Source organism: Acanthisitta chloris, unplaced genomic scaffold (assembly GCF_000695815.1).
Source record: "Acanthisitta chloris isolate BGI_N310 unplaced genomic scaffold, ASM69581v1 scaffold10063, whole genome shotgun sequence".
NCBI classification, from domain to species: Eukaryota; Metazoa; Chordata; class Aves; order Passeriformes; family Acanthisittidae; genus Acanthisitta; species Acanthisitta chloris.
The window spans coordinates 29,316-57,176 of NW_008663252.1; the positions used below are offsets into that span (position 1 = coordinate 29,316).

General features: G+C 41.5%; 1 protein-coding gene across 1 annotated transcript in view; it reads left to right on the top strand.

Moving 5' to 3' along the window:
- Window positions 1-23,421, top strand: part of UXS1 (UDP-glucuronate decarboxylase 1) — a 48,233-nt gene extending 24,812 nt beyond the window's left edge. Inside the window, exons 6-14 of the mRNA XM_009070924.1 lie at window positions 2,492-2,596; window positions 3,947-4,006; window positions 5,957-6,078; window positions 12,695-12,814; window positions 15,014-15,057; window positions 16,562-16,622; window positions 18,546-18,603; window positions 20,829-20,932; window positions 22,558-23,421. Coding sequence (XP_009069172.1) covers window positions 2,492-2,596; window positions 3,947-4,006; window positions 5,957-6,078; window positions 12,695-12,814; window positions 15,014-15,057; window positions 16,562-16,622; window positions 18,546-18,603; window positions 20,829-20,932; window positions 22,558-22,689 — 806 coding nt within the window. The 3' untranslated portion in view covers window positions 22,690-23,421. The remainder of the gene's footprint in view (window positions 1-2,491; window positions 2,597-3,946; window positions 4,007-5,956; window positions 6,079-12,694; window positions 12,815-15,013; window positions 15,058-16,561; window positions 16,623-18,545; window positions 18,604-20,828; window positions 20,933-22,557) is intronic.
- The last annotated feature ends 4,440 nt before the right edge of the window (window positions 23,422-27,861 follow it).

Below are 27,861 nucleotides of genomic sequence, written 5' to 3' on the forward strand. Positions count from 1 at the left end.
ATTTCAGTGTTCTCAGTTAGTTGAGAGCAGGTGATAACTTCATATTTGAGAGTTTATTTTTTCATTTAGTGACAGCACAAGGGCTAATGGCTTTTAACTGACAGAGAGTAGGATAAGATTAGAGTTAGGGAAGAATTTCTTTACTCTGAGGGTGGTGAGGCACTGGAACAAGTTTTCCAGAGAAGCTGTGGATGTCCCATCCCTGGAAGTGTTGAAGACCAGGCTGGATGGGGCTTTGAGCAGCCTGGTCTAGTGAAAGGTGTCTTTGCCCATGGTTGAAACTTTGGTCTTTAAGGTCCCTTCCAACCCAAACCATTTTGTTAGTTTTTTTTCCCTACTAGGCAGTTTGTGCTGTTTAAGTATAGTTGTGTTTATGCTTCTACCCTGTTTTTAGTAGGAAAAATAATTTAAAACTGAAGGAAAAAGTTCCTCATGGCACAGATACTGTGAAAGTTAAACCCAACAGAGCTAACAGAAATCAATACATGGTCAAAATAGAGCTTCATTTTGTAATGCTGCGATTTGCTACTGGTTGTTAATAATAAAACACTTGAGGAAATAATTAAAAGGAAAACATTTGTTTGACCAATAGTGTTCTGTTCTAGGGCAAGACAGCCTTATGCCGTGCAATATTTCCTTCTGTCAGAGCAGCAACTAGCCTTGACTTTTCCAGGTTATTTCAGGTTTCATTGCTAAGTCTTAGAAAAAAAAACACCCTAACTTTTCTTCTGAAACACAAAGAAGGAATTACTTTCCCTTTCTCCTGTCCTGCTATTCTAGTTCTTACATCACCTTTGGATTCCTTTTCTTGGATGACCCTGGTGTAGGGGATTTGGTCTTTTTCTTTCTTAAACAACTATCTTGGATATCCTTGGTGTAGGGCATTTGGTCTTTTTCTTTCTTAAACAACTCTTTCTCTCATTTGATCTTATGTTTAATTTTTATTGCATTTGCTTATCCATGGTGGTTTGGGCCAGCTGTGTTTCATGGTACACAGAAGACAGAAAGACACTTACTGGCAACAGTCACATTATGAAAGACTTGCAGGTTGAGCTTTTGAATATTGGATATTGCTTGTGAAAAATGAGTCTAGTTTGCATTGGGCTTTTTGTTACTATAATTAAAAACAAGTAAAAATCTTTGTTTCCCTGTAGTATCTCCAAACTTTGCATTCTTATGCAGTGAATTTTGACTAGTGTTGGTTAGTTATATTTAACGACAGGGGGCAAAGGGACTCTGAAATCTCTGTACTGGGTTTTGGTTTGTGTGTTTGTTAATTTTAATTCAAGCTAAAATGCTGGATTCACCGAAGGATCTGGCAACAGTCACATTATGAAAGACTTGCAGGTTGAGCTTTTGAATATTGGATATTGCTTGTGAAAAATGAGTCTAGTTTGCATTGGGCTTTTTGTTACTATAATTAAAAACAAGTAAAAATCTTTGTTTCCCTGTAGTATCTCCAAACTTTGCATTCTTATGCAGTGAATTTTGACTAGTGTTGGTTAGTTATATTTAACGACAGGGGGCAAAGGGACTCTGAAATCTCTGTACTGGGTTTTGGTTTGTGTGTTTGTTAATTTTAATTCAAGCTAAAATGCTGGATTCACCAACGGATAGCAGAGAACAGAGGCACCAGATGGAGGAAAAGGCCAAAATCTGCATACCTGTCTCTTGTCATATATATTTAGTATATAAATATGATACTGAGGCCATTAATCATAGAATCATCAAGGTTGGAGGAGACCGATAAGATCATTGAGTCTAACCATTAATCTGTCATTGCTAGAACCACTAAACCCTAAACCAGAAGTGAACCCTGAACCAGATCCTCCAGTGTCAGATCCAGACACCTCTTCAACACTTCCAGAGATGGTGACTCCACCACCTCCCTGGGCAATGTCCCAGTGCCTCAACACCCTCACAGGGAAAACATTTCTCCTCACATCCAATCTGACTCTGCCCTGGCTCAGCTTGAGACCACTCCCTCTACTCCTTGAATATTTAATATTTCATTTACAAATGGTGTAGAAGTAAAAATATTTATTTTTCCCAAATGGTTCCTTCTAGTGTTAAAAAAAAAATACATTTCTACCGTATTTGCTTTGTATTCCATTAGAGAAAATAGTCTGAAGTTGGCAGCCACTTCAAAACTGGAGGGTAACAGAATGTTGTATATACTTTTGTAGCTTCTAAACATCTCTGAAGTGCTCACAACTGAATTAGTAACAAGTGAAAAATGCAATGCACAGACATCTGTATCTGTGTCAACAGTGTTGACATACATATATTTCTATTATGCTTTAGGATTTGTCTTCCAAAAAATTAAGTCTTTCTTTTGGTTGCAACAGGTTTGTTTACATATCTTTTGTAGGTAGCAATACAGGAAGTGCTGAGTTCCAGTGCTAGGAATTGCACAAAGTAGTACTTGTTTCTTGATCCTAATGCTTTCTCATGGGAAAATAATAATGCTCCCTTCTCCATTTTTCTGTAGTGGACCAGATCTATCATCTAGCATCTCCTGCTTCTCCTCCAAATTACATGTATAACCCTATAAAAACATTAAAGACCAACACTATTGGGACATTAAACATGCTGGGTAAGTGGAATTTTTTTTCTTACTTAGCTAGGTTAGACATAATATAACCTGGACAGAGTTGCTGGGGAGAGGTGAGGATGTAGCAGATGAGTTGTATGTTTATTTCATTAAGAAAAATAAGGTTGAGGGTATTTTTACCCTCTTTGAAGATTTATGTCCTTTTCCTTTTAATACATCTGCAGCTGAACACTGACAACATGCGAACTTGGCTGTCAAAGCACAAGAACTTTGTGCCTGTAACTTGGCTGGAGAGTGTTGCAGTAATTATAGGAGTTACAGGAACAATTGAGAGCATGAGGTTTTATAGCAAAGTTGTGTTCCTGACTGCACTTTTCACTTGAGTGACTGTGGAACATTCCCACGATTGCCACGAGTGACTCTTCCTGTCCACCACAGTGAACACTGAACTACTGTAAACTCCAGACATCAGGAGTGAACTCCAGACATCAGGAGTACTGCACCCTCTTGTGCATGCCTTGGCTAGCAAAGTCTGAAAGAATGTTTTAATGTCTAGCTTCATGCTAGATAATTACAAGGCAATGTTTTCAGCTTTGTTAGTTTTGATGCTGGGAATGGGCCTATGAAAAGAAGACCTTAAGCCTTCACTGCTGTTTCCTCCCATCTTCGATCCATTTGGTATATGCTGCAGGTTGATCTGTGTGTCAGTGATCCGAAGAGTTGTTATGAGTCAGAAAAGCTCCTGGGCATTAGCTCAGCTGAGTTTTTCTAGTGAGTACGATTAAGTATTAAGTGATTTAGAAGTTATTGAGATACCAGAAGGGCCTAGGTGAGAAATTTCCTTGATGTGCCATGCCAATTTGAAGGCCAGAAAGTTGTTGAAATGGAGTGCAGAATAATCTCAAGTGATGTGTGGGGTCTTTCAGGCAGTTTAAAGGGGCATAATAAAGGGAAAATTACTGATTATTTTGTCCTATTGCATATTATTCTATATTAGTTACTTTGCATAGTTCATCTCTAAGCTTTGTAAAGAAGGTTTTGGTAATCATATAGTGTGTTGTTGCAAGATCCTAATTTCATAAGTGGAATAGTTATGCCTCCTTGGCCTTTATATAGATTGGAATATGTTAAGTTCTTGGATCTTGATTCAATGCAACTTTTAGTCCCAGGAGCAAACATACATATCTCATGTGGGTGCTCCTCTGCTGCTTCTCAAGTTTTCTAGTTTGGTGGGAATGTGGATGTGATTTACAGCTAGATTTGCCTAGTAAGAGAAATCAAATTCTCTTTAAAAACACATCAGACAGGATCACACTAAAGCAGCTAATGTGACTGAAAGATTCTCACACTTGCTATAACTATGTTCTTCTTTCCCCATTTTCCCAAATTTAGGGCTAGCTAAGCGTGTTGGAGCGCGGCTGCTGTTGGCCTCTACGTCAGAGGTGTATGGAGGTAAGAAGGACAAAACAATGTTTAGAGCTCCTCAGATGTGGCTGTGTAAAAGAGTATTTACAAATCTTTTGTCAGATGACAGGTTGATAGATTTTCAGCATTGTCTTGGCTTATTTGCTTTATCAGATGTACTTCTGTCAGTGTTCAAGGCCAGGTTGGATGAAGCCTTGAGCAACCTGCTCTGGTGGGAGGTGTCCCTAGTCAGGGCAGGAGGTTGGGACTAAATGATCTCTAAGGTCCATTCCAACCCCTAAAATTCAATGTTCTCTGATACAGTTTAAAATGCAAGAAGGGCATCTTCAGTGCTTGCTTTGCATCTCTGCTCAGGAGTGGCGAAAGGAGACTTTGAGTGTTGTCTGTAACATTCCTATATCCTGGTTTATGTCTCTTTTTCCAAAGGGCTTGTGGGGAAATTGAACATTGAACTCTAATTAAAATCCAGATGCCATAATGAAAACCTGTGAAGAAAGATCATTTCAGTAGTAAATATGCATCTCTGTTCCCAGTCACTTATGAATTGGATTGCTGCGATGTAGCAATCACCTTGGTGTGTAAGAGACAAGGACATAACCTCCAAGCTAAGAGAACAGTACTTGTGCATGCAAGCTCCTGTGGTGTGTCTTGGAATGTAATATTCAGCAAGAGTGTCATATCTCTTCATCTCCCTTTTTCTGTTAGAAGTGCAGTAGTGAGAGAATGACAGATAGAATGCTGGCTGCATGCAGCAAGAATCTTTAGTACTTCCTAAGGGTATGTAACAGACCGTGTGCCTACTAGAGGAACTTGCTGCTCTTGTGAACTCTTGCCTAACTGATAAGAGCAGTGTTGCAAGATTAATGGATGTGTACTGGCATAGTCATCTGCTCAACATGAGCAGTTTGGGGAGTCTAAGCTATAAAGAAAAAGAAGTAAACAAAAATAGTTATCTGTCATAGAATCATCAAGGTTGGAGGAGACCTCTAAGATCATCCAGTCCAACCATTAACCTGTCACTGCTGGAACCTCTAAACCCTAAACCAGATCCTCCAGTGCCAGATCCAGACACCTCTTCAACCCTTCCAGGGATGGTGACTCCACCACCTCTCTGGGCAATATCCCAGTGCCTCAACACCCTCACAGGGAAAAAAAACATTTCTCTAACATCTAATCTGAATCTCAAATTATTGGTCAGGGTTTGCACAGAAAAATGTTAGCCCTTAGGACTCTTCTGTAATCAAGCAAACTCTCTTCTGGAATAGGGGACCAATGGACAGCAAAGAGGGAAATTTAACAAACTGTATTTTCTTCAAGCATGTAAAGCACACACCACTGAGGTTCCTAGGGGATTGTTGCTTGGTTGAGTTTTTTTTTTTTTATAAGCAAGAAATTCTGTACTGGATCAAACCAAAGGATTGTCTAATCTGGTTGTGCCCAGTGGTAGCTCGTAAACATGCTTAGGTGCATTGTGGTACATCACTCTGCTCTCTTTAATAAATGCAATACTTCTCCATTTTGCCCATTTTTTCGTTCCTTGTTTCTTATTTCATGAAACTCAAATATGCTTTAGTTTCTTTTTTTCTAAGTGCAATTAAAAGTGCTGCCTACATAACCTGTAATGTTTCCTCTGAAGTACATTTGGTTAGAGTCTTATTTGTGCCCTTGAGGTAGTGTCTTTGCAGAGAAGAGTTGAATTTAACCCTCTATTTGCACACCCTTTTAGGGAAAACAGTGCATAGCTCTAGTTTGCTTGTGCTCAGTTATCTTATCAGTCTTGCATCTTCTGTTAGTTACTCTCATGGTTCCAGTGGATGCACCTTTAAGGAATTATATTGAGATGTCATTTTTATTAAATGCATGGTTCAGAGAGAAGCTGTTGAATTGTATGACATGAATGACCTACTGAAAGATTCGTTATATGCAGTCACCTTTGAATAGATCATCATTTAAGGTGGTTTATTTTTTCCCCCACAGATCCTGAAGTTCATCCTCAGAATGAGGATTACTGGGGCCATGTGAATCCAATAGGTCCAAGAGCCTGCTATGATGAAGGAAAGCGAGTTGCAGAGACCATGTGCTATGCATACATGAAGCAGGTATTAAACTTATATCAGATTCAGAGGTTTATCTGTAATTAATGAAGGTCAAATGGATGGCAAGACTGGAATATGTGTATTTAGGGGTAGGAGGGCAGAAGAGAATGTCTTGAGTAGAAATTGCATATACTGTAGCTGCAAAATCTGTTTTCTTTAATGAGAAGGTTTTATTGCTCCCATCTGTTGTGTGGTTTTAGATGAACATGTTCTTGAAGATGATGTGCTTTAGTCTTCTTAATAGATATCTAATATGTATTTCAGTGTGGTAAATAGTTTTTAGACAGATTAAACTGAAATGACCTCACTGTACTGAGAAGTGAATGGGGCTGAACAGAGCCATGACTGATAAATGAGAAATGTTTAACGAGCAGAATCAGAATATACAGGTAAAAATGAGAAGGTTCTTTAATGAGTACTTACACAGGAGCAATGCATTATAAACACTTTAGAAATGTCTTCAAATTATGTAGGGATAACTACAGACCTCAGTGGAAGATATGAATACATCATTATGTGTGTTTTCAGACAAACAGTAACATCAGGATAAAAATGCCATTTAAAATGTTTGTGAAATGATCCATGCTCGTTTCCCTGGGTTTCATAATCAACAAGTAGAAATTCATCATTAGCTAACCCAGCATCGACTCTTTTGCACATGAATCTTGCTTAATTGTGGTTCAGCTAGTCTCTGGGAGACGATGCAATTAGCAAATGTGGCACACTAAAGAAAATCATATCACTATTTGCTGTTGTTTGCAGCCTTAATATGCAAAGGTGTAAATCAAAGCTAGTACATGCTGTAGAATTTTAAACCTTCAAATGATAAAATGCCAAGTGCTTTTAAAAACCTTGAAAACAGAATTAAACAAGTGATAAGACTTTGGAGATGGTATTTTAGTACAGAGGTTGTAGTGATTTTGTTTTATCTATTCTGCCAGAGAGAAAAGGCAAAGGTTTCTCTCTCCTTTGTTCTCTTTTAAATCATTTAAGGTCCAACATGGTGGTATTGCTCATGTTCAGGATGGCATCTTCAAATCTTCACTTCAGCAAAATATTCCTTGTTGGTCTGGAAATCCATTCACAGTTGAGGATTGCAGTTTTTATGAGAAATCCTTGTGCTCTAGGGTATTGGATTTTTTCTGCAAGTTTGTGGTGCACACTGCGGTGTTCTTCCAGAAGGGCAAGACTGTAGGTGATTTTGAAAATCATAAAATCTTGGATCTTAAAGCCACAGGATGAATCGTGATACTATCCCATAAATTTTATGCAGGGTTTGCAATGGGTAGTAAAGGTTTGTAAGGTGGAACTGCAGTGCACACATGCATTAAGTGAAAACTCATGATGCAAATGAGCTTTCTATCCTAGGAGCAGCTCTGAGAGATATTTCTTGTCCTTTATTATGGGTTATGAAGTCTGCCCAAGCTTGTCCCACGTTCAGATGTATTTTGAAGCACTGTTGAGCTGGTGGTTTGGTTTTTTTTAATGTTTAGATGATATGCTGTTATTAGTGGAGGAAACATTGTCTTTTGCTAGTGGGAAGATCTAATTTCCTCTATGAAAATAAATATTGAACTGCTAAGAGGATTTTCAGTAGGAGTGACCTTGCCCAAAACGTTGGATTTACAGGATTTCAGGTTAGAATATTTCCAGAATCTTCTCAGCTTCAATAAAAGAAGAAACAGGCAAGCTTATTTTTGCCTTTCTTTATTATTTCTTCCAAAGATTTCCATCATCATGCAGATTGCTAGATACCTAAAATACCTAACTGTGTTTCCAACACGTTGTACTTGTACTTCCAGACAGCCTGTTTGAATCAGAACAGTTCTTGAATCTAGTCAAAAACTGACTGTTCACTGTTGTCAGAGTTCCTCAGTAACATGCCCTGATGAAGACCTTTTTGGTGCTCTCTATTCTGCTGGCAGTTGGGTTTTGTTCACTTATTTCAACCCTATGAGTTAAGGATTTCTTGACTTTATCTCTTGTTTACAACTGCTGTCTTTAAACAACCCCAGAAGTACATACTTATCCAAGAGTCCAAGGGTAGGGGTAACATTCAGTAATATAATAAACATCTGCTTGAAAGGAGAGGTGGGGAGTGAAATATTTGGTGCAGAAATTCAAAGCACATACACAAGTCCATCTCATCCCATTCTAGGCACCTGAGCATGCGAGTTCAGAGGGTGTTTGCTGTAGGCTTCTTGGGGCAGCTCTGCCTCCATAAGTTCATGTGGAAGCATGGGTTAACCTTAGTGTGGCTGGAAGTGCCTGCTTCTGGAATTTTTCTCAAGCCACAAGCAGCTTTAGTTCCTTGCCCTGTACATGTAGGAACTAAGTTGCATCCTCTGATTCAGAAGAATTCCCTTTTCTGGCATCACTTTTTCAGTGCTTGCTAACACTCCTTCCTGGAAACCCTTGTTTAGTTCACTCAATTGCCTTAACAAGATCACAGAATCACAGAATAATCAGAGTTGGAAGGGACCCTCAAGGCCCATCTAGTCCAACACCCGGCCTTGCACAGGACATCCCTGACAATCACACCCTGTGCTGAGAGCATTGGCCAAACACCTCTGGAGCTCTGTCAGCCTTGGGGCTGTGCCCACTGCCCTGGGAGCTGTTCAGTGCCCGACCACCTCTGGGGGAAGAACCATTTGCTAATCTCCAGCCTAACCCTCCCCTGACACAACTTCAGCCCATTCCCTGGGTCCTGTCCCTGGGTGCCAGAGAGAAGAGGTCAGTGCTGCCCCTGCACTTCCTTCCCTGAGGAAGTTGTATCCAGCCATGAGCTCTGTCCTCAGTCTCCTCTTCTCCAGGCTGAACACACCAAGTGACCTCAGCCAGTCCTCATGTGGCTTCCCCTCAAGGCCCTTCACCATCTCTGTTACCTCATTGTAGAGCATTGTAGCTTGTTTAAGCTACATATTTATGTCACAGACAGATCCAATGAACACTGTGCTAGTAATTTTGCCGTGATTACAATTCGGGGGTTTGCGAACGATTTTGAGAGTTAATGATCTCTGAAATACATGGGAAAGAATATGAATGAGTAGGAAAGTGATAAGAAAGCATTCTGTGCTAAAAAAGTACTGAATGCTGGCAACAATCTTAGTCATTTTAGCTGAAATGTTGGTAGAGGTTTGTATTGGGTCACAGTGATATCCATGCAACTGTCTGAGATTTCCCTGGCAGACTTTTTTCAGGTAGATCCAGAGAATTAGCAAAGAAGGAAGCACTGTTGATTAATAGGAGAAGCTTCCTGATAGCTGTATGATTTATAGCCACAGCATATGTTCAAGCTGGTTCAGTTCAAAGAGCCTCTTGACATTTGAGTTGATCTATTTTCTGAGACAGTCAACGCAAGGAGATACTTTTACTTAAAAGTCTTACTAAAATATGTCTTAAGTTGTTATCATAGCATCCTTGATACCTTGATACTTTCTGGATCAAGGATCTCTAGAACTGAATGGCAAAGACTAATGCTGAAAACCATGGACAGCTTTGTTTAGCAGGGAGACTGGATAACTAATGCTACTTTTTGACTGACAGGTGTAGAATAGTCCTAAGCATTTATTCAGAGGAGGTATCTCTGTAAGCCATAGCAATCTTTCCTGCATCTTTTCTGTCTTCCCTCTCCATCTGTACAGGCACAGATTCTGTGAACAAAGTTGTGCTGGTGATTAATAGTGAGCTGAAGTGTTTGGTTAGCCCATAATGCTGTGTTTTATTAGCTTGCTCCCAGGCTCTTTTTTGGACTGCTCAAGGAACTTTCTTTCTGATCAGTCTGCTATAGGAAGACATCATTTTAAACCCTGAAGACATAAGCCAGTTGGTCATGTTTGATCTCAGCATTAGGGATAAATCCCAAGCTCTTCTTTGTTCAGCAGTATAAATGTAAGCCAAAGAAGTTTTTCTCCTTTCTCTAGGATGTGATAAAATATTGTACATGACTTACTGTCACAAATCCAGGGAAGTGATTGACTTGGCTAGTTGGGATATGGTGGAGGTAGTCAGTCATTATTGCATGTTGTTGTTCATATTCAGAGTAACAGGATGTAGATAAGTGTGTACCATAACTATTCATAGGCAATTAATACAAAAAGTGGTAGAGTTACTCAACACACAAAAAGGATGACTTCAAAGGAGATGTTCATGAAACAGCAAAAGGAAACTTAGGACCATTTCTACATTACTGGCTCCAAACTCTCTTTGTCTGTGGAAGAGTTTCTTTCAAGAAGACTGATCCCAGTTTTAAAGGCACAAATGAAAATTCAGCTGCATAGAAAACAAGATTTTTCAAAGCAGTAGGCTGCAGAGAAAAGCTTTGCTAGATGACACTATAAATAAAAAATTACTCATTTTAAAAGACAACATTACAGTGGGGTGAGGTGAATAAATAGAAGGGAGAAGAAATAATGGATTCATTGTGACTATGAGTAAGTGCCTATAGAGAATGTGTTGTTTTCCTTTTCTAGATCCCTTGCTAGTTTCCAGCCAGTGCTGGAAAACAAGGCTGCTGCTGTAGCTTGGGCAGTACAAGGGAGGCTTTTTGGTCAGCATTGTTTAATGAGTTATTTATAGCTTGGGTACTAGCTTCCAAGTGCCTTATTTTCTGCACTTGTTAGAAATGGCAATATGTGGAAAGTACACATGAAATACCATCCCTCCCTGAAGGAGTCAGTGTCCTTTTTAATGTAGAGTGCTGGGCAAAACCAAAGAAGGAGCAACTCTATCAGAGTATGTCCTTCCAGCTCCAGTGAAGGCTTTGGGAATGGCTCTTTAATATGGGGCTGGGAGTGTTACATATATAAATAAAGAGATAGACGCATAAATAAAGAGTATATTTATTCCCTATTGATGCATTTTGCATGGAAAGGGACTTCTGCGCTTTCCAGGGTCTCAGCAGAGCCAAGTGGATGCTGTGAGGTTATTTTATTGGCCCTGTGGGGGTACAACCTTGTTTGGAACAAAGATCCAAGACTGTAGCTTTTTTCCTGGGGCACAACAGTTACCTCCCTGGTTACTGTTACTTGACCATTTATCTGCAAGTGTAAACAGTGTTTGATCATGACAATTGAAACCTTCTTAGCAGTTAAACAGAACTGAGTGTTATTTGGCCTTCTCCATAATAGGAGGTGTTGGGCTTTACCTATACTACTTGGTGTTTCTGATTTCTCTCCACCAAGTAATACACCAAGTGTTAAATGAACCTTTTGCCTCTCACTCTCTCATCTATCAAAAACTAATGCTGTTGCTTTCGCAAAGCATCTTTGAGGATTTGTTTATGAATCACTTGGAGACCCAAGAGAGATCACATTTTCCTGCAAGTGTCTCTTGTACAGGAAGCTACATTTATTTCCTAGAAAAATATGTTTCTAGATCTCTCCTGAGTGAAGTGTATGTGAGCTGCAGCTTTCAGCCACAGGTGTACCAACAATACTCTTCTTCCACACAAAAAAACCCCAACAAAAACCAAGCATTGGTCTAAGCCTTAGTAAAAGACATTGAAAGTACAAGATGGTCTGTGTATCTCTGAAGGACTGAATGTTTGCAACTCCAGAACATTGTGCTTGTGACTTCAGTTGAATCAGCAGCACAAAGTTTGCTTCGGACAAAAATGATCTCCTGTGACTGATACACAAGGATGCCTTTTTCTGGGAGGTGGGAGGACCAGGGAGTATAAGGAGGATGCATAGGCCTGTGCTGAAGTCAACACCTTCCTCCTTAATGCATGACTGTAACTCTCAGGTGGTAGAATCTATCTGTTTACAGCACATCATGTTGCTCTGAACTCAACAGCAGCCAAGTGCCTAATTCAGCTCACAAGGGCCAAACATCCTTCTGGTAGGATTTATCATGATCTCTGGCTTGTCCAAATGAGTGTCAATAATCAGAAAATACCTAGAGAGAGATTACTTCAGTCTGCAGTCTCTCAGTGCTAAAATGCTTTATCTAGACAGTTTCCAGTTTCACATATTTGTTGCATTTTGCTTTGAAGATTTGCAAAATATTCTGTAGAGAGGACTTCTGGAAATGGTAGAGATATTTCTTGGAAGAAACCCTAAGCAGTTGAAGAGACCTGGATTGTAATGTGTATATTTAGATAGCCTAATGAGAACGGCACTAAGAGGCATTGTGACTGTGGTTACAAAACCACTTCCTTTATGGCCTTTGTAAAGATACTTCTCTGAAATGTTCAACTTCTCTAATGTATGGAAATGCTACCTTGGTACTGTATTTGGTGATTGTGAGACTTCACTTACATGCAAAAAAAGTAGCTAAGTCACTAGCTAAGTAGGTGAAATAAGTTGTTATTGGGAGGGTATTATTGAAAAGTCTTGAAGTTCTTCTTGGAAGAAGATGCATGTGCTACAATCATGAGCTGTTCTAGCACTGATGTAGAATTTGCCTTAAAAATACAGAGAACCAGTGCAAACTACCTTGCTGTTTGCACTAGTTTTCAGTAGGACTGAGAAGTATTTCATGATTGGAAAACAATGCATGTTAAAACTGAAAGAAGTATTCTTTAGAAAGCCTTTGGTCAGGGAAGAGTTAATCTTAATTTTTAGGGAGAGTGACACTTTTATTAAGATAGTAACAATTATTTTTGCTTGGCTTACAGGAAGGAGTTGAAGTGAGGGTTGCCAGAATATTCAATACCTTTGGTCCTCGAATGCATATGAATGATGGAAGAGTTGTCAGCAATTTTATCCTACAAGCTCTCCAAGGAGAACCACTAACAGTAAGTAATGACCACTCGGTGATATGAAGAACCTCTTTATATCCTGTCCTCGTGTGCTGTGAATGAGCAGAGATTTAGAAAACATTGCTGTTTCCCCTCCCCTCCAAAATTTAGTCTTTCAGTATACCAAATTTAAATGTATAGAATTATATAGTCTAGGTTGGATGTGAGAAAAAGGTTTTTTACTCTAAGGGTGGTGAGACACTGGCACAGGTTGCCCAGGGTGGCTGTGGCTGCCCCAGCCCTGGTGGAGTTCAAGACCAGGTTGGGTGAAGCCTTAAGCACCCTGATCTAGTGAGGAGGTGTCCCTGCCCAGAGCAGGGGTTTGGGACTAGATGATCCCTAAGGTCTATTCCAACCCCTGAGTTCAACAATTCTATGATATATCTGGAGATGTGCTCTGGTGATTGTGTTCATGTTCCTTTCCCAGAAAGAAATGAGGCTATGACTTGCAATCTGCAGAAGTGTTTTAGTCATCCTGAACTTGAATATTTGTCTGTCTCACACCTCTTGTATGGGGACATGACATCACAAGGCTTTCAGAACCACATTTGGTACTTAATCCTGTAGAGGAACTTTCTCTAACCCTTTTTGGAAATTAGACATCTAAATGTCTTTTTGCTTGGAGATCAGCCTAAATTTTCCGTTTATAATTGTAGCATTAGGCCTTCAGGCTGCAGCTCATAGTAGTAAATAAAGCCATCCAGGCTGTTAGGAGAAATGTTTTCCCTGTGAGGGTGTTGAGGCACTGGGATATTGCCCAGGGAGGTGGTGGAGTCACCATCCCTGGAAGTGTTGAAGAGGCATCTGGATCTGGCGCTGGAGGATCTGGTTTAGGGTTTAGGGGTTCCAGCAGTGACAGGCTGCTGGTTGGACTCGATGATCTTGGAGGTCTTCTCCAACCTTGGTGATTCTATGATTCTACATCACATATTAGTAAATAAAGCCATTCAGGACTGGTTTTTGCTACCATTGACAAACTGGTATGGCATGACCCACTTCAATGCAACTAAATTTTACTGCCAAAATAAGTTGCCACATCCAAGCCATTTGGTGTTGAATGGTCCTTGGCTCTTGATTACGCTTAAGCAATATAACAACATTTGGAGAGCAAGAGTTGGCACAAGCCAATGCTCTGCCAAAGATGCTGCTGGTAATTAAGCAATACAGACAGTGTCTGACCTGAAACAGGAAGAAGTTTGGAATCTGATATCAGTTATAAGTTCATGGAAGCATTTGCAGTTCATGTGGCATGCATCAGAAATTTCATACATGTGTTTTTATTGCCTAGGGTAGAAGAGTGAAGTGCCAGGAAATCAGTCAATGTCTGCTGCTAAATAGCTTAAAATGTTGCAAAGTATCTCTGTGGGGCAGCTATCCTGAGATGAAGACAGAATTCTTTCTGTTGGAGACTGTAAAATCCAGAGTTCCTTTAGGAATTCCTCTATTCCTTACTGGCAGAAATCTAGAACTCTTCCCAAAAAAGAAAGTTAAAGAAGTTCTGATTTTGAATGTTCTGCAAAGCAGTGCACATCACCTGACTTAAGTACACTGATCACTCTTGAGAGATTAGTCTCCTCTGGAGGTCAGCATCTGCTTACTTCCTTACTGTTTGTCAGTGATTGATAACTTAGGCAATTTGTTGCTATTTTTTAATGTCATCAGTGACGAATCTTGGCTCCTCTGTTGTTCTTAGCTACTGATAAATTGCTGGGTTAGTGGTTATTTTGGAGTAACAAGCATGTGGTAATGCTGTGTTCACTGCTTCTCCTAAAGATTTGCTTTTTCCCCAGGGATTTATTACTTCTCCAAAAAGCACTGTCAGTGCTCAGTGTGTGATGCTGACTGTGACTTAATGGCCAGTGTTTACTAGGGCATATGACATTTAATGTGTCATATAAGTCAGCATTAAGACTGCAGATGTCAGGGCTTAGTCTTGGGTAGCTGAGTGAACCAGTGAGCCCAGCTCACTTAGATGGGAGCACAGCACTGCACAGGCTGATTGCACAACCACATGGATTCAGTGACTCTTTTCCTTTCATAAAGTCATGGAATCATCATGACTGGAGGAAACCTCTAGGATCATCGAGCTCAACCATTAACCTGTCACTGGGTTTTCTAGAATGGGCAGGAAAAGATAACTGAGCTAGAGAGGACTTCTGTATTGATGTAACTTTTCTAATTTTCTTCTGGTTTTAGGTCTATGGGCCTGGAACTCAGACAAGAGCCTTCCAGTATGTCAGGTAAGTGTTGTTTGTACTGGCTGATTAATTTACTTCACTTCATGGTTCTCAGAGCTCAGCCAGCTGTGTATTTTAGTCAAAGGAATTGTCTTCATTCTTAGGCCAGCTTCATTTTCAGAAGGGAGACACAGAAGTTTTGAAAAGTGCTAAGAAACAAAATAGTAGGTGGTTTAGAACTTTTAATTGACATACTAATATGTTCTCCCCTTCAAGGGACAACAAGTAACAGATAGGTAAGTTTGTACTACTGAGCAGTTTGTTAGTCCCTGTGTTTTAATGCAATGCTGCCACCTCGTGTCTTTAAGGCTGCTCTGGTCTGTGTGAGAACACTAAAAACAAAGCTTAAAAAACCCCCAAAAGGCAGCACAAACATGCTGGATTTCTGGGTTGATAATCATTTTGCACTTGGAAATGTTCTTTGCCTCTGCCTAAAATAATAACAGTATTTATAGATCTTACAGAAACCGTGTCAGGTCAAAGTAGCCACTCCTTTCCTGATTAGAAGTCCTAATGAAAGGGATCAGGATTTCTATGTCCAGGGCCAAGCTGCTAAGTTTGTTGCTGAAAATCCAAAATAATTCTGCGTTGTTTTGCTGGGGGAAGGTAACACAGAATACTGTTTTTTAACAAATTTGGTTTAAGAATTTCTGAAAAGGAGAAGACAAATCAAACAACAGGCTGCAAAGCAGGTGGTGGTGTCATCACAGAGTAATCAGAGTTGCAAGGGACCCTTGAGGATCATCCAGTCCAACCCCTGGCCCTGCACAGGACATCTCTGACAATCTCACCCTGTGCCTGAGAGCATTGGCCAAACACCTCTGGAGCTCTGTCAGCCTTGGGGCTGTGCCCACTGCCCTGGGAGCTGTTCAGTGCCCAAACACCTCTGGGGGAAGAACCATTTGCTAATCTCCAGCCTAACCCTCCCCTGACACAACTTCAGACCATTCTCTGAGTTGTGTCCTTGGTCCCAGAGAGAAGAGGTCAGTGCTGCCCCTGCACTTCCTTCCCCAAGGAAGTTGTATCCAGCCATGAGCTCTGTCCTCAGTCTCCTCTTCTCCAGGCTGAACACACCAAGTGACCTCAGCCAGTCCTCATGTGGCTTCCCCTCAAGGCCCTTCACCATCTTCATTGCCTCCTTTGGACACTCTCCAATAATTCAATATCTTTCTCACATTGTGGCACCAAAAACTGCACCCAATGTTCCAGGTGAGGCTGCCCCAGCACAGAGCAGAGCAGGACAATCCCCTCCTGGGCCTCTGTATTACAATTTGTTCTGTGTTTGAAATTGTTTGGAAATTGTGAGGAGGAAATGTCAATCATATTTTAGTAATAAACTTGAGAAAACATTCACCCATTGAAGTAGACACTGTAAATGTGTTTTCAGCATTCCTCAGCTACCTGATCTGCTTTCCTAGAGCTCTGGGGGGCAGCTTTTGTTTTAGACAAGAATATTATTTATAGAGAAGTGGAAATTGCCTCAATCTGTTCTTCCCTTTTTTTATAGTGATCTTGTGAATGGGTTGGTGGCTTTGATGAACAGCAATGTCAGCAGTCCTGTCAACTTGGTGAGTATGAGAGCTCCACTCTACTGTGTTCCTGTGCAGTGGTCAGCATCACCTCTGTTTTCCTCCTTGTCACTGGTCCTGATGGCTAGAAAAAATAAATGGAGCAAAAAGAGGACTTTCTTTTATGAACAATGTATTCTCCCACATATTCTCTTTATAAATAAGAAGATTAAGCTCCCACATGTTGAGATCTTACAGTTCCAAGAACAGGATAAATTTGCTGGAGCTTTTCATTTGTTGTAGCAAAAAGATGTATGTAATTAGAATATGAAGGGAAATAATGAGTGGGGGACACATGCAAAATACACCAAGGAAATGAACAAAGACTCTTTAATGAAAAAAAAAAGGCACTGAAGGAATACTTAGCTCTAAATAATGAGAAATAATGTCATACTAGCCTTGATTAGAGAAAAATGGGATAGTATTTTCGGATATAGTTTTCTAATATTGATTAAAGATGCTTGGAACTTCACTTGTCTAATAAGATTTTTGTTCTGTCCCACTTGTTGTCACCTGATTCTTAGCAGTGGACGTAAGAATAGAAAAAGGATGCCAATATTTGCCAGACCAGATATTCCAAGTCTGCAGGGCAGTTGTTCACTAGATTTTCCTTTTTTACTGTGTCCATGAATTAATTTCTATGTTTTTATCCAAATGCTGATATATGTAAACTCCATTACATGTTTTGTCTGCAGAAAACTTAAGGGTTTATATCATAGAATATTGAGAGATTTGAAAGGACCTTAAAGATCATCTAGTCCCAGCATCCCTTCAATGGGACAACTCCCACCAGACCAGATTGCTCAAGGCCTTATTCAGCCCGGGCTTGAACACTTTCAGGGTTGGAGCATCCACTGCCTCCCAGGGCAACCTGTTCCAATGTATCACCACCTTCACAGTGAAGAATTTCTTCCTAATATCCAACCTGAATTTCCTCTCCTTTAATTTTTACCCATTGCCCCTTGTCCTGTCCCTGCAGCTCCTAACACAGAGTCCCTCTGCAGCTTCTCTGGAGCCCCTTCAGCTCCTGGAAGGTGCTCTGAGGTCTCCACACAACCTTCTCTTCTCCAGGCTGAACAGCCCCAACTCCCTCAGCCTGTCCTCACAGGGGAGATGCTCCAGTCCTTTTAGCAACTTGGTGGCCTCCTCTGGACTTGCTCCAACAGTTCCATGTCCTCCTTATTTTGGGGTCACTGAACTGTGTGCAGTACTCCAGGTGGGATCTCATGAGATCAGGACACAGGGTGAGAATCACCTCCTTTGACCTGCTGCCCACACTCCTTTGGATGTAGCCCAGATATGCATCTAAATGTTCATGTTTACAGCAAATGAGATGTAGTTTTGGAAAAAAGGAGTTTGTTTTGCTCTGAAAAAAAGTTTTGCTCTGAAATGTTGATCCAGGGGTTCATGTGCAAGTTGCTTAAAAAAAAGGTTAAGAAAAAGAATATTGTATGGGAAAGCAAGTGGCCCTTATGTATTGATATGTGAGCTATAGTAAATGCAGACACAGTTGTTTGCAGCTAAATTAGTTTGGTTTCCTCACTTTGTATGAACTGACAATTTAACATACTTCTTCATTATAGCATCTGTCCTCACCTCAGCAGCCCTTGAGTCCAGATTTCACACTGATGATGTGGGTGTGTGGGCTGTGAGTGATATGTACCGTTACTGCAATTGAGGTGCATTTGCCCATTCTTTACAGACTGATTTTTGGAGGCATCTCCCTACATTCATTCAATTCCCAAGGTGAACAGAATGGAGGGCAAGTTTTCTAATGAGTGTGGAGCTTGTCAAAGTAGGAATAAAGCTTAATGTTTAGCTTTCTCAGAGTTTAACATGACCCTGTTAGCTTTCTGACATGAAACAATTCTGGCATGTTGTGAGATGTTTAATTATTATAATGAATATCCCTTCTGTTTATAGGGAAACCCAGAAGAACACACTATCCTAGAGTTTGCCCAGTTAATTAAAAAACTTGTTGGTGAGTATAAGTAATTGTTAGTGAAGCTTATGAAGTACTCATTGTCGTTAGATGATCATTACTTGATTAGTGTGTGTAATATGTGGATAATTTAATTGGTCTTTGGATTTCTTCATCATTTTATCAAAGGCATTTAATTGTATCCTGATCATATAATTAAATATTAATAAGTCAATCCAAATCCTCTCAATTGTATGTAAACTATTTCATGAAGAGTAGAGTGAACACATTTTCTTTGTATCTGTGCAATCTACGTCCATTATTTTGTATAATGCTTAGGCAATTTTTTAGCTTTGTTTTGTCACAAGGACAATTCCTAAATCAAATGTAAAATGCATGAATGAAAATGTCCTGTATAACATCTTAGCTGCACTAGAGATACTTCAGCAAGGTGGTCCTTCACAATTGTGCAGACTGTACTCCTTCAACTACCTTTAAAAACCTCATGCTGTGATGATGTTCTCTGTTTTTCACTGATCTACCACTGATTCTTGCAAGGGCTGTCAGCACCTGGGAAGAAAACACTGTGACTTCCTCTTCATTCTTGCCCTGATACCTGTGGCAAATCAGAGCTCTCAAGAATGGAAGCAAATGGTTATGCTTAATCTTCTAGTGTAACTTCCTAATGAGGTGAAACCTCCTGCTGCCATTAGCCAAGGGTTTCAGTGAGTAGATTCCAGAAGTGCTTCTGGCAGAGCTGAAAAAACCAAGTTCAAACATGCAGTACAGAAGCTGATGCATGTGGTGTTTCTAATAGAGACTGGTCCCTCTGGATAACTTCTGTGCATCCACAGATTAGGGAAGAAAAATGAAAAATCACAGCACCAAACCCATCAGGCACATAGACTGATTGTCACCTCCATTTGTCTGTCTGTTCACAAACAACTTGATCTGTCCCTGAAGGTCATTTAGTCCAGTGCTTCTGCTCAGGCAGGGTCACCCTCAACAAGCAGTAGCCCAGGACCATGTCCAGATGGCTTTGGAGTATCTCCAAGGGTGGAGACTCCACATCCTCCCTGGGCAACCTCTGCCAGTGGTGGGTCACCCTCACAGTGAAATAGTATGCCCTGATGTTCACAGGGAGCCTCCTGTGGTTTTTTGTGCCCACTGCCTCTGGCCTTGTCACTGGGCACCACTGAAAAGAGCCTGTCTCTGTCTGCTTTACTTTCCCCCATCAGGTGTTTATACCCATGGATAAAACTCCCCTGAGCCTTCTCTTCTCCAGGCTGAATGGCCCCAGGTCACTCAGCCTCTCCTTGTAGAAGAGGTTCTCCTGTCCCTTCATCATCTCCATGGCCCTTTGTTGGACTCTCTGTATATGTCCATGTCTCTCTTGTACTGGAGAGCCCAGAACTGGACCCAGCCCTTCATATGGATCTCACCAGTGCTGAATAGTGTGGAATATCATCTCCCTTCTCCTGCTGGCAGCACTTCACCTGCAGCCCAGGATACCATTTGTCTTCTTTGTGGCAAGGGCACATGATTATTTCATATTCAGCTTGGTGTCCACCAGGATCACCAGTTTCTTTCCTGCCAAGCTGCTTTCCTACTGGTTGACCCCAATCCTGTATTGGTGCCTGAGGCTGTACCTCCTCAGGTTCAGGATTCTGCACTTATCATTGCACTTCATGAGGTTCCTGTCAGCCCTTTCTTCAGCCTCCTTTCTTGAGGTCTCTCTGGATGGCAGCACAGTACTCTGGTGTATCAACAGTTCAGTTTTGATGCAGTGTTGGCCCTTGGGGTATACCACTAGTTCCCAGTCTCTAACTAGACTTTCTGACACCAATCCCTACCATCTGGGCCTTGCTGTGCAGACAGGGTTCAGTCCACCTCACTGTCTGCTCATCCAGCCCTCAATAAGGATGTTATGGAAGACAGTGTCAAAAGCCTCACTGAAGGTAAGGTAGATGACATCCACTTGTTCTGCCCTTGGCTGCTGAAGCAGTCATTTCATCATCGATCGTTATTAAACTGGTCAAGCACATCTTGATTTTTGTGAATCCCTGCTGAAACCTTGGTGAAATGCTGTGTGAATCCATGCTGCAGTGGGCCAGGTGGCTCACCCAGCTGTTGCATGCAATGCAGCTGTGTCTGAACAAAGCCTTTCAGTGGGAGAATTACGAAGCAAAAGCTGCAGAAAGACCTGCTGCTCCTGTTGGTAGGCAAGATGCAAACGCAGAGCAGAGTGAATTGCAGATGATAATGCCCAATCTCTTGTTTAATAGGCAGTGGGAGTGAAATCCAGTTTCTCTCAGAAGCACAGGATGACCCTCAGAAACGAAAACCTGACATCAGAAAAGCCAAGTTATTGCTGGGCTGGGAACCAGTGGTACGTACAGATTAATGACTATTGCTGTGTGCAAAAACACAGGGAGGCACAGGGGGCTGAGGGAGGACTCCATGGTAATGATGCATTTCAGCTCTCAGAATATCTGCTTAACACGATCTCCAGGGTAGCTGTTTAACAGTCTGTCTCTTGTCTTATGACTCAGGAACTCCTGGGTAAGACTGTATGGCCTGTGCCTTCCTGAAGAGTAGATTAGTATTTGTAGTAGACTTCAGGAGGAAAAAAAAACATTGTTAGGATAGACATTTCCACTTTTTCACATGCATATTATGAAGTGTATACCTTTCTGTCAGCCCAATGAATCCTTTGAAAAGCATAGTGCATGGTTAGCTGTGTTACCAAAGCCATAGCTAATGGGTTTGCTGTTGTTGCTGCAATCCTCATTCCTGTAGCTGATGATAAATAAGAGCTGGTTTGCTCTGCCTAATCCCCATAAAAGGTGAGATTTTCTTAGCCAGCTCCCAGTCTAGCTAGCACAGTGGTTTGTAGCCTTTTTTTTTCAGATTGGCAGGCAAAAATCATTGCAGAAAACATGTGAACCTACCTAGTATATGTAAACCTAATACTGGAAAAAGGTAGATCCAGACCCTTCTGAAAGGATTGACAGAGGCACCTGATATTCACAGGCTGTGCCTGAAAGCACAAGGATGATGGCAAAGTTTTAAACAGTTAACTTTTGTGCTTCTGGCCTTCTGTGTTTGGCACAGGCAGTAGCTAAACTTACTCTGAAGTATCAGTACAGTGTTGGTGCAGCAAGGCAAGCAGTTTTTCTGCTGCTGTTTTAATCCTCCTGTACTGGTGATAGTGTCAGCATGTCAGAGCATATGGCTCCTGAGAAAAGTGGAGAGTATTTCTGTTGTTCCTGCCTACAAATCATAGTGAATAAATACAGGCATGGAATATGGATAATTACAATTATTTGTATAGGGTTTAAGACTATCAGATGAGATGCTGGATGCTTTATACCATTCTGCAAAAGAGGGTCTTTAATCCTTAAAAACAGAGGGGGTTTAAATGCTGTGTGTCTTTCAATGTAGTAGGAATTGAGAGCAGAATTATGTAAGTCTGTTTTGATGGTAAACAGACCAATCTGTGTGTGAGATTTAAATTTGTTGTGTTTTTCGACTTTGGTCTGTCCTGCCATGGCTGCAGGGAGAGGACTAGAGGGAATGGCCTTGAGCTGAGCCAGGGCAGAGTCAGATTGGATGTGAGGAGAAATGTTTTCCCTGGGAGGGTGTTGAGGCACTGGGATATTGCCCACGGAGATGGTGGAGTCACCATCCTTGGAGGTGTTGAAGAGGCATCTGGATGTGACACTGGAGGATCTGGTTTAGGGTTTAGGGGTTCCAGCAGTGACAGGACTGGATGAGAGGTCTCCTCCAACCTTGATGATTCTATGACTTTGTCAGAAAATAATGTGCTGTTTATAAGCTCCTTTCATCAGCAGTGCAGAGATGTAACCAGCATGTGGTGCTGTTAGTGCTTCCATTGGCTCAGGGTGAGACTCCCTCGCTGCCTTGTGATAGCTGTGTTAAAAGAGGAGCTGTTGTGAAAGGAGCTGATGTGAACTTTGAGTGATACGATTCTCTCCTCACTTTTGCTAACAGGTCCCATTGGAAGAAGGTTTGAATAAAGCAATTCATTACTTCCGTAAAGAACTTGAGTATCAAGCAAACAATCAGTATATTCCCAAGCCAAAACCTGCAAGGATGAAAAAAGGAAGAACAAGACATAACTAACTGAAGACTGCTAGTTGGACAGGAAATTCCCTGCTTGACATTTGACGGATGTAATTTTTTTTCTTTCCTTTTTCTTTTGTTTTTTTTTTGAGAGAGACTTTGAAACAGGTATCATGAAGAACGAACTGGAATTTCATTCTGAAGCTTGCTTTAAAGAAGTGGATGTGCCTAAAAATAACAAACAGATATTCCCCTTCCCCTGCAAATCTTGCCTTGCACTTTTTGAATCTGTCTTTTTATGTAAAAAAAAAAAAATAGAGTAGAAGCATCTTTTAGTATCTTCAAGTTTTATATCTTGATGTGAGATCATTTTGTTGTGACTGTCCTTGACAGTTTTATTTACTGGTTTCTTTGTGAAGCTGATGATAAACACAAACGGGATGGAAAATGCCAATTTATTTATAAAATGGGTACTATAAAATATGAGATGTTCTACTATGCATACGAAAAAAAAAAAGCTAGTGGTATTGTCAGGTGAAAGACACTGACTTCTGCATATAGAGGAGTTTAAAAGAATTCTGTATGAGAGCTTTATGTATTCTTTAAAGGAGAGATTTTTTCAAAGGTTTAGTTTTAGTTGTACACTTGAATTGGAGATATTTTCATTGATTACCGTGGATAAGGATATTTTGACTCACTACTGTGTTGTGCATACTCTGGGAATAAAGTTAATGTATTATTGGTTACAGTGGTTGAATATGCTATTTTAATAAAATATGGAAACTTCTATTTGCTGCTTTCAGGGTTTCACTGCGAGCACTTCTCTGGCTTTGCACATCTATGGATTTATTGCAAGTTCATTAGAAAGTAACAGTCTGTAAATAATTCACTCAAAGTTAATAACTTTGGTCTTTCATTGCTTGTCTCTTAATACATGTATAGTAAGTCTGTTGAAAGAGATTGGACAAACCATCAGGATTTAGTCCAGTTCAGGCAGTTGACAGTGACACAGGAGCATAAGATTTTCTTGAAACCATGGAGTCTAACTTCAGCCTCCCTGAGGAAACACTGAGGAAGTGTTTCTATTTTAAGCAGTTATTGAATTGCCAGTAAATGCTTTCAATTTTGATAACTATGCCTGTCATCTTAACAAAAAAACACCCCAGCCAAGCAAAAAAAAAAACCCAATTTCCCTTATTTTTAATAGTTCTCCTTTATTTTTAATATGTAATACTGAATGTCTAGGAGGGGAGATTGGCAGAGAGTTTTTAAAAGGTATTTTGGCTTAGTGCCACTCAAAATTGAAAATTCTAAATCTCACCAAGCTAAGTGACTTGTCTTTATCTCATTAAAGCTTGAGGTTTTTATTAGCTTTTGAGTATCTTTAGGTTGATGTTCAGAGTGGGACTTACCTGCAGCTGTTGAAGACACTGGATGTGGAGAGAAAGGTCTGAGTCTAGGCTTGGGGGAGTGTATGAGACTGGCTGTAAGGGGACACCAGTAACACCTCCAAGCTTTGGCAGAAGGGTTTCCTGGCAGGTATTGCTGGCCAGGGAGGGAGGACAGTCCTCTCTGTCTGACTGATGGGTTTGCCTGGCTGACACCCACAAACTGGGGGATGTGGTAGCATCGAGTCTTGGAACATGAAGTGCTGGAGCATGGCCAAGCCATTCCTGTTCTGTAGGGAGCCACAATGAACAATGACTGCTCTTCTGTCTTGGGGCAGAGGTTACATGATGTCAATGCCAGGATGGCTGGGGGTGAGGATGATGTGCTCTGTGCTGTCTGCACACAGAATGGAAAGGCTGGGAGGGGGTGCACAGTTTTTGTGTGTGTGTTGGGACACAAATAGTCAAAGGAAATTAGCTTTGAAGCACTCCATGCATATCTGATGAATTTATTTTTTTTTTCAAGAGATCTCCTTTTGCCCAAACCTGTGACAACTCATTCTTGCTTGCTTTCTTTCTGAGCATTGCAACTGCTGCACTTCAAGGCAGGTACAGCCTTCTCTCTGTAAGGAGAGAGTTATTGGGTGGACTCCAGCCAGGATCAAAGTACCCTCACAGCCATTCACTCCCCCTGCCCCAGGGGGAGACAGAAAATTTGAACAGCAGAAGTGAGTAAACTTGAGGGTGCAGGTAAGAGCAGTTTAATGAGTGAAGAAAAGAAGGAAAAAAACCAAGTGATACAAAGGACACTCACAATCTCCCCCAAGCAAGATATGCTCACCCAGGAAGACAAAACCCTCATCCCCTTATTCTTCTTCCCAGCTTTTATTGTTGAGGAAGTCATGTATCATATGCAATAGGCCAGTTTGGGTCAGCGGTGCCACTTCTGTCCCCCCACCCCTAGCCTCCCTGCTGGGGGACAGCATGGGAAAAGGGTGGCCTGGAGGCTGGGCAAGCTCTGTTCAACAGCAGCAAACACATGGGTGGTTTTGCTGTTGTTGCACTGGTTTAGTCACAAATCTAAAACATGACATCATACATAGTGTTGTAGAGAAAGTTGACTCTATCCCAGCCAGACCCCTCCAGTATGAGGTGGGAAACTTAACCATGCAATGCAAGACAGCATGGGAAAAGGGTGGCCTGGAGGCTGGGCAAGCTCTGTTCAACAGCAGCAAACACATGGGTGGTTTTGCTGTTGTTGCACTGGTTTAGTCACAAATCTAAAACATGACATCATACATAGTGTTGTAGAGAAAGTTGACTCTATCCCAGCCAGACCCCTCCAGTATGAGGTGGGAAACTTAACCATGCAATGCAATGGAAAAGAATCAGACCCCCCCAGTATGGGGTGGGAAACTTAACCATGCAATGCAATGTGATGGAAAAGATTTTTGGGTTTTGTTTCCTCTTAGTAAATTGAGAAGACAGAGATCAGAGAGTTGATTGTGAGCCTGCAAGGCACAGAAAGCTGCTGGACTGAGTCAGGCTGCAGGAATGGATACAGCTCACAAAGGCCTAGGGAGGGATGGTCTTTATTTACAGCACTTTTTTTGATTCTTCGTTATTCAGCAGGTCTGAATTCCCAGTTGTTGCAAATTCTGGGAAATGATGGAAATTATCAGCGTGGTTCAAACGTTGCCAAATTCAGTGCACTTTTCCAACAGGACATGAAATGGAAGTATTCTTCTAGGAATAGGTGTTTTCCAACTGTGCAAAAGTGTGTGCTTGACTCAGAATGTGATTATTCCCTATTTGGAATAAAGGGTCTTCTACTGAGGAAACACACCAGTTTAAACCGATTAAACTGGCAAGGATTCTGCTAAGAGCAAACTCTCCAAAATCTAGGGGAAAGCTGAGGTTTTGGCACATGTTAGGCTAGCGTGGATCTGTGCGTGCAGAGGACAAGTGATTAACATGTTTGTTCAGTTTGGCTCCCTCAACTAAGAGCTATCTCCCTGGAAGCAATTCCTGCAGGGAGCTGAATAGTGCTGGGCTGCCTCTCCTGGACACATCACACAGTGAAGGCTTTAAGTGAAAGCTTAGGAAATACACTAAGAGTTAAGAAAGAAGTGAAGCGTAAAGAGTGATGTTACCATGGTCCATGCTTTGGAATTTTCTTGCAAGCTTTAGATGACAGACAGCTAAGACATCCATGCTGTCTTCTCTGACTGCTATAGTTGGCAGAATATGTTTCACAGAATCATCAAGGTTGGAAGAGACCTCTGAGATCATGGAGTCCAACCATTAACCTGTCACTGCTGGAACCCCTAAACCAGATCCTCCAGTGCCAGATCCAGATGCCTCTTAAACACTTCCAGGGCTGGTCACTCCACCACCTCCCTGGGCAATATCCCAGTGCCTCAACACCACAACAGGGAAAACATTTCTCCTCACATCCAATCTGACTCTGCCCTGGCTCAGCTCAAGGCCATTCCCTCTAGTCCTCTCCCTGCAGCCATGGCAGGACACACATCCCCCACCTCTCTCCAACCCTGGCAGGGAGTTGCAGAGAGCCAGGAGGTCACCCCTGAGCCTCTTCTCCAGGCTAAACAAACCCAACTCCCTCAGCCCTTCCTCATCCCACAGGTTTTCCAGTCCTTTCCTGCCCTCATTGCCCTTCACTGGACTTGTACCAGCACCTCAGTGTCCTTTTTTAATTCATCATTTCATCTCTCTTTATCCTGATTCTTCAGCTCCTGAACCCATGGAGCAGCTAGTCTTCCTCACCTGTCCCTTCCCAGTCCTCTATGTTTGTCAAGCACCAGCAGTGCTTTCCCCTGCCAAGCTCCTCCTGAAGGCCTTGATGGTTGAAATCTCCTTCCTAGGCTTAGGTCACCATTAGAGTGACCTCTACAATAATAGCTGATGTTGCTATGGTACAAAAATTGGTTGTATTTTGGGGTTCCTAAGGTACATGATGCCACTAATAACACTCTTCGATCCACGATGTTTCATTAACATGGAGTGAGTCCAGAGAAAAGCAACAAAGCTGGTGAAGGATCTAGAGAGTAAGACATATGAAGAGTGGCTGAGGGAGCTGTGGTTATTTAGCCTGGAGAAAAAGAGGCTCAGGGGAGACCTTATCACTCTCTACAACTACCTGAAAGTAGATTGCAGCCAGGTGGAGGTCAGCATCTTCTCCCAGGCAACTCATGACAGGACAAGAGGATACAGCCTCAGGCTGCACCAGGGGAGGTTTCAGGTTGGACATCAGGAAGAATTTCTTCATGGAAATGCTTGTTAAGCATTGGAACAGTCTGTCCAGGGAGACAGTGGAATCACTATCCCTGGAGACAATTGAGAAATGATTGGATGTGGCACTTAGTGCTATGATTTTGTTGACATGATGGTTTTTGGTCACAGGTTTGACATGATGATCTTAGAGGTCTTTTGCAACCTCAATGACTCTGTGATTCTGTAACATGCCCTGTCTCTGATATATTTTGATGCTCAGCCTAATGCACATAGATTCCATCTTGAACTGGGGATACAGGGAACTTCACAGTAGGAAATGAAGTCAGGGGGCTGTGTTGGATGCTGTCTGATACTAACTTCATTTTAATTAGCTTATTTTGTTGTTTTATTCCCTGTTCTGAGCTAGGCTGAAAGCTTCACACTAAGTGGAATGGACACAAAGGAGAGTATTCACCAAAGATAACCTCTGGGAGGGGTTGGGGCCACTCAGGTTAGATGCTCTGTGTCTCAGCAATTACTTCTGAAGTCAAGCTCCTGCCTTGAGCCTGGAGAATCCTTTCACAGGCTTTGTAGGTAGATGAGCTCCCCT